Raw genomic sequence first — 6,983 nt, forward strand, 5'->3', positions numbered from 1 at the left:
TGCTATTCGGTTTGCTATATTTTTCTTGCACTCCTGCTTCGATAACATTCTTTTTAGTCAAGGGTCTACCGGAAACAACCTCTCTACCCCACAAAGGCAGGGGTAAGGTCTGCATGCGTCCTACCCTCACCAGACCCCACTTGTGGGATTACATTGAGTATGTTGTTGTTGTATTTCTTTTGAGAGCCATGGAGCAATTGCCATTAGGTTTGGTAGGAAAGATTTGATTTATTACTAATGGCTTCTCGTTTTGCATTTCCATGGATTGGTTGATTAGTCTTCTGCCTATTTATCATTTTCATTTTTGTATATTTCTTCCCCATGTTCTTATTTTGCTTTAACAAGGCATGTGGACTTTCCTGCTCCTTAAAGTCCTGGATAAATTCTGCAGGCATCAGTGTAATTAGATATTCAAATACGATATACTTCAATACATTCCAAGTATTTCCAATTTACCATTATGTGAAATTACTTGAATATTAATTGACCAGTCTGGATTTGAACCTGCAGGGAGGGTGTTTTAGCATACTGAAAGACATGAAGTGTTTTCAGTTCTACAATAGTGAGAAGAAGGAAGAACCTAAGACCGCGAAGTCAAATCCAGTTCTGTCCTCCTCTTTTGGTCTTTTTGATAGTGAATTTCGGCATTCTCATCGTGAGTCCAGCTCGCAGAATGTATCAGATACCAGCACAGAGTCTAGAGGAAGGAGCCAAATTCCATGCCTGTCAGATAGACCTTCCGATCTCAGGGCATTTACATTCTCAGAACTGAAAGCAGCAACGAAGAATTTCAATCGTACTACCAAGATTGGGGAAGGTGGATTTGGATGTGTATATAAGGCCACAGTAAAGACTGGTGAGGATTCAGCGAAAAAGATTGACGTGGCTGTAAAACAACTTGGTAGGAGAGGATTACAGGTAACTAAATTCTTTTTAAGCTCGAATAATTATGTATTAGAAATATTAGGATCCTGCACTTTGACATCACTATTTATTAGGTGTTGGCACTTTGCAGTAGATACACACTTCATCATCTCTTATCTTTTTTAGCTACCTGGAACTAAATCTAAATGTTACTTTAACTACTGTCGTTTCTCTAACCATTTAAGTTTCGCTTGCGGAGCTGTATTAGAAAACTTTGGGAATCTTTTAGGAGTACAGAAAACCAGGAAGAGTAAAGCAAACTGTTCCACAGTATGAACTATGAAGTCGCTAGGGAAATATTTTAACTTTAACGTATGGCATTTACCTTATCAAAAAATATTTCAACTTAAACATTTTGTACATTGATAGACCCACACAACAACATATATACTAACTAATTTGAATTGGCTTGGCATTATTCAAAATGTGTGATCTGACTGTGCACATGGAAGTCCATGGATTTGAATGATCTCTTATGTTAAAATACTTCCTTTTGTTACCTTTCCTCCATTCTTTGTGGTGTAGTGATGTACTCATGGCTTGCCCCCATCTAAACGATTAAAAGGATGACCATAGATTGAAAAATCTTGTAGATGGCAAAGTCTACTCCTTTGATTCTTTGAACTAAGAAAAGTGATGAACCCCAGAACTTATTTCCATTTTAGAAAGAAGTGCTGAACCCCGGAAGTATAGTTGGTATAGTTCTTCCAACATGTGATGGCTCCATTCAATATGGTTCTTTGAGAAGCACTAGCCGCTTACTCTGGCCTAGTGAGAAAATCTTCTGATAGTTGAGGACCACTAGATAAATAGTTGTTTAACTTGCCTCATTGAAACATTCTTCTCAGCGTAGACAGGTGTTCGGTGCTGGTATTTGTTTTGGATTGTATAGTAGTCCGAAGAGAACATTTTCCACAGTGGGGGTTTGTCCAATATGACCTTTCACATACCTAAAAATGAGAATTAGAGTACGGAAATGATTTATTTTTCCCAACTTCATAGATGGATAAGCATGACGAAAGTTCAATCATAATTATCTCTGATAGCTTTTTGATTTGAGATGCCTAATGTCTAGCACTTTCTTATGCTTGCGTTCATCTTATATGCGGCTGAAGCGTCATGATGCTGAACTTCTATTTCTCTTATTCCAGTATCAACATGTTTTTCTTCACTGGAGTTTTGTTGAAACCCCATACTTATTTGTTACATAACCTCAGAAGAGTGAATGGTACAGAGAATTCATAAATCTGAACCGACTAGTTTGGGATTGAGTTGTAGTGAGTTGATATTATTGGTTGATGATTGACCCTGTTTTAATATCTTCAGGTATGATAATACTTCCTTTATTCCATGTTGTTGACCTAGTTACTATTTGGTGAGTCAATAAAATTCTTTCATGATTGCTATTTTATTACTCCTTCCGTTTCAATTTGTTTGTCTGGTTTTGACTTGACACCGAGTTGAAGAAAGTAAGGAAGACTTTTGAATCTTGTAGTCTTAAACGAAAGTTGCGTAAAATGTACCAAAATGTCCTTTATTCTTGTGGTCTTAAACATGTCATATGGAAAGTTATAAATTAAAGAGTTACCAAAAAATGAAAGAGACTTTTGAAACAGAGTAAATAGGGAACTAGGGAAGTAAGACAAACAAATTGAAACGGAGGGAGTAATTTTTTTTTTCTTTTTAGCTTAAATATTGGATGATGTAGATGCTTTTCATCTTGTTTCTAAGTATATCATTTTTATTGAGGAAGAAGCTATTCAGCATCCAAAACTACACCAGAAATGTAATATTGTCAACTCTGATAAACTTAATAGGTCATACAATTGTGGAAAGAGGTCGTAAACATTGAATCTTCTGCTCTGTATAAAATTGTACATTGTCAGCTCATGAATAAGGAACTTGGAAAGCTGCTTTCACTTCAGCTTTTGACGTTCTACGATGTCCTTACTTTGGTCAGTAGGACCAACCGCTGATGGTAACGGTGAAGCTTCGGCATAATAATTGGTACTCGGACTGCTACTCATATAGCAACTTTTGACGTTCTACTATGTCTTTACTTTAGTCACTAGGAGAACACCCTGATGGTTATAGTGAACCTTCTGCAGAATTACTAACTTATTTCACATGTTTTATTGCGAGTTTGCGACTTAGCCACCAGTTTTCAGGTTTTTAGTTACTGTTTAGTTAATTGTTTTAGGCATAAATTTGGTGAACACGATTAATAACCAGTCTGTTTACAATAGTTCGGTGGAATGAACCATGATAATAAATAAAACATGATAATCATGTTCTTGTTCAATTTGTAGTAACATACTCTTCTTGATTCTATTCAATAGGGCCACAAAGAGTGGGTGACAGAAGTCAATGTTCTCGGGGTGGCTGAACATAAAAACCTCGTCAAATTAGTTGGCTACTGTGCAGAAGATGACGAGAGAGGAATCCAGCGGCTTTTGGTGTATGAATACATGCCTAACAGAAGTGTCGAAAACCATTTGTCAGCTAGGTCAGAAACCCCTCTCTCCTGGGCAATGAGGTTAAAGATAGCCCAAGATGCTGCTCGTGGCTTAGCATACCTACATGAAGAAATGGATGTTCAGGTACTTTTTCCACTTAGCTATTTGCACCTATATAAAGGTGTAAAATGTGTAACTAGCAAGGACTTCATCGCCTTAATGCCTTTTGTTATGTTAGCTCAAGCTATTAGTGTTTTGAGTCAGCTATCGTCCAGAATCCTGATGTCTCTCTTCTTTTATACTGTAGATTATCTTCAGAGATTTCAAATCTTCAAACATTCTCTTGGACGAGCAATGGAATGCAAAGTTGTCAGATTTTGGATTGGCTAGGTTGGGACCTCCTGAGGGTCTAACCCATGTCTCAACTGCGGTATGCTCCCGTAACTTGATTGCATGCATCTCAATACATGTGTCCTGAAGATCTTGTCCTTTGGTCTTTTTCACTTTTTCTTGTTCATTAGTTTTAATGTTGGATACTTGGATATTAAAAGATGTTGATATAGTCATATGCTTAACTCCTTTCACGGAATTGATCAACTATGATTTATCTATCTTCTTCGCTGGATTTCCTTGCGAAAAATAGTTTGCTGTCTATTAATTCTATGTATCATCCATATCATGTTTTAGCAAAAATGTTCCATTCGTTACTTTCATGGAAAGCCAAGAAGCTTGTTACCAAAATTGCCATTGACTTTTGCATGACTTCGTTTTGGTCCACCGTCAGTTTAGCAGTTTTAGGTCAATATGTACTTTTCCTTGGCTCATAAACATGAGATAACAGTGAAGGAGAAGCAAATTGAACACCAAAACCGCCTTCTCGTCCCTAGCATGCTTTCCAAAAACCTGGCTCAGCAACCTAGTATGATTTCGTTTGTTAGCCGTTTGAATTCGATGAATTATTGGAAACTAGTAGTATCAGACAACACGTCTTAATTCACTGTTACATAAGCTTAAAATTCTTATGATTTCAATAGAATGTCAAAGCATGGTTCCAACACTCCTTTATATTTGCCAACATTGTTCTTATATTGTTTCTTACTATGATGCCCATTTTCATGGTTGTAGTCTGGTTGCATATTACATCTCTATTGTATCAGGTTGTTGGAACCATGGGATATGCTGCTCCTGAATATATTCAAACTGGTCGTCTCACTTCCAAGAGTGATGTGTGGAGCTATGGTGTCTTTCTCTATGAGCTGATTACTGGTCGACGTCCATTAGATCGAAATCGGCCTAGGAGTGAGCAGAAGCTCTTAGAGTGGGTAAAGCCATACATATCAGATTCTAAGAAGTTTCAACAAATATTAGACCCAAGGCTTGATGGTAAGATCTCAAGGTCAGCCCAGAAGCTCTCTATAGTCGCCAACCGCTGCTTGGTCAGACATGCAAAGACACGTCCAAAAATGAGTGAAGTCCTGGAAATGGTGAACAAAGTTGTCGAGACATCAACAGGAATAGGAAATCCTGGACCACCTGTGAGAATTGCGGAACCAACTTCACCAGAATCTGCAAGGAAAGGTAAGAGGAAGATAACTGATATCAAACTCGGAGATGGTAGCAGGTTAGTACACATGTGGTCAACAAAGCTGACAAACACTTGTTAATATAATAGTTTCCAATATGCACAAACAAAAGAGGAGTTGAAAGAAAAAGTTTTAACAAAACATTATTTCCGTTGGAGAGAAAGGTAATGTAGAACTGGAAACTATATTTACTAGCTCCCAATATGAATGAGGTCTCTGTCATTATTGTCTTATATCACCTCTAGAATTGACAGCAAGTGGTGACTATGGACACTGTATGTGACTTGCTGCAGAATCTTCTGGTGATCTATAACGATGAATGAAGGGGTTTGTCGTTAGATATAAGGAATCTGAAGCTCTCATGTAATACTGATCTTGATATTTCCAGTTTTGATTAAAAATGTATAGTTTCCGTTTTTCATGATATGCAAGAAAATGAACAAGATGAGAAGGTTTGTTTTGTTATACATAAAAGTTCGTTTTGTTATGCATGAAAATTCGTCATGGTTTGTTTAGGAATGTAATTTGAAACAAACATTCAAGTGAAATATTGAATCTTGTAACACAATCATTTTAATATCGAAAATGGAAACTAGTTTTTTTTTTTTTTGTGGTATTAGATGATCAGTTTTCTACAAGAGATGCCTTGTAATGACAATGTTGCTAGCTATAATGAAATGTAATGACAATGTTGCTAGCTATAATGAAAGAGAAGGGTGCATACAATTATATTAGTTTGCTAATATTTTGATTTATTGTTTGTTTGATCTTATTGATGTTTGGTTGAAAAGAGGAGACTTGTCTACTTTCCTTGGGTTGAACAATACCAACTACTATTATGCTTCGGTCGTAAAGAAATTGAGGTCAGTTATATGAATTCTTATTGACCATGTCTAAAAGGGCATTCCGATGCATACATCATCGCGCATTCACACATGATCATAGGAAGGATTGCACTTCACTCGAAACAATTTCAAACATATATTGTCCAAAATTTGACATGGTTAAAGTCATACATATATAGTTGAAATTTAGTTATTTTGTCTAACAAAAATAGGCAAAGGCAAAAATACCTTAACTTTGGCCATTGTATGAGCCTAACTTCATATACCGCATATTTGAAGTTGTTTCGAAATAAATACCTAAGTTCTGTTCGGTCACCAAAGATCTTAATTTCATACACCACATATCCAAGTATTCAATATGAACAAGTGATGCCTTGTTCATAGTATAACAATGTAAGAAAGAACAGAGAGATGCATGGAAACAAATACGGATTCATGATTTGAACATAAACAATTTCAAATATAAAATAATTTGATTGTTCACCCTAATGCTGGTTATTAATTGTTTCCTTTTCTTACATGTCTTAAATATTTAATAAACACGATAGTGCGAATAGGATCAAATCTTATATCTTATCTTATATATAAATAAAAGAGAATCCTCAGTCCAGTGATGTGGAGGTGTTAGAGACATGGACGTGTACAATCTTGAAGATGTAAAGATCAATTTTTTTAAAATCCTGGAGAGTCATTTGGTCCTATTTGCCCCCCCAACTTGGGTCATACCATCACTCTGAAGTGAAAGATTGTCTCTTTGTTTGTTATCTCTTTTCATTGTTTCAAAATTTTAAGTTTAAAGTTAAATTGGATCTTATGTGTTCATATGTATGAATATGATGGTATTTAATCAAATTCTAATTGTGTGGTTTGTTGCATCCTCTCTCTCTCGTAATACTACTGATCTTGATATTTTCAGTTTTGTAAATATACTATATTAATTTAAGTAGTAAGAATAGTACAAAATAGAGATGGACTATGCTTATATGACAGACTTAAAAAACTCCTTTTTAATTATAGATTTTGAAGTTGCGATTTAAAATTTTTGAATTTTTAAATTAGAACTTGAAATTGCATTTGGACATGTATTTTATTTAGAAAAGAAATTGAAGTTTTATAAGTTGAAGTCTCAAAAATTTGGTGAATGCTAGTAACTCAATTGGTTGGTTATATGAACT

General features: G+C 35.6%; 1 protein-coding gene across 1 annotated transcript; it reads left to right on the plus strand.

Annotated features, from left to right (window-relative positions):
• Window positions 1-340: 340 nt before the first annotated feature.
• On the plus strand, window positions 341-5,073 carry LOC125825447 (serine/threonine-protein kinase PCRK1-like). The gene is made up of 4 exons (XM_049504790.1): window positions 341-918; window positions 3,264-3,524; window positions 3,688-3,810; window positions 4,538-5,073. Exons 1-4 carry the CDS (start codon window positions 538-540, stop codon window positions 5,042-5,044), a joined length of 1,272 nt encoding a protein of 423 aa, XP_049360747.1. The 5' UTR covers window positions 341-537; the 3' UTR covers window positions 5,045-5,073.
• Window positions 5,074-6,983: the final 1,910 nt, after the last annotated feature.

This window comes from Solanum verrucosum, unplaced genomic scaffold (genome assembly GCF_900185275.1).
Source record: "Solanum verrucosum unplaced genomic scaffold, falcon-dt-bn FXZP01000125.1, whole genome shotgun sequence".
Lineage (NCBI taxonomy): Eukaryota > Viridiplantae > Streptophyta > Magnoliopsida > Solanales > Solanaceae > Solanum > Solanum verrucosum.

Coding starts and splice junctions, on each gene's coding strand:
- LOC125825447 (XM_049504790.1), top strand. CDS start 538: ATGAAGTGTTTTCAGTTCTACAATAGTGAGAAGAAGGAAGAACCTAAG. Junction 919..3,263: donor TTGGTAGGAGAGGATTACAG/GTAACTAAATTC, acceptor TCTATTCAATAG/GGCCACAAAGAGTGGGTGAC. Junction 3,811..4,537: donor TAACCCATGTCTCAACTGCG/GTATGCTCCCGT, acceptor CTATTGTATCAG/GTTGTTGGAACCATGGGATA.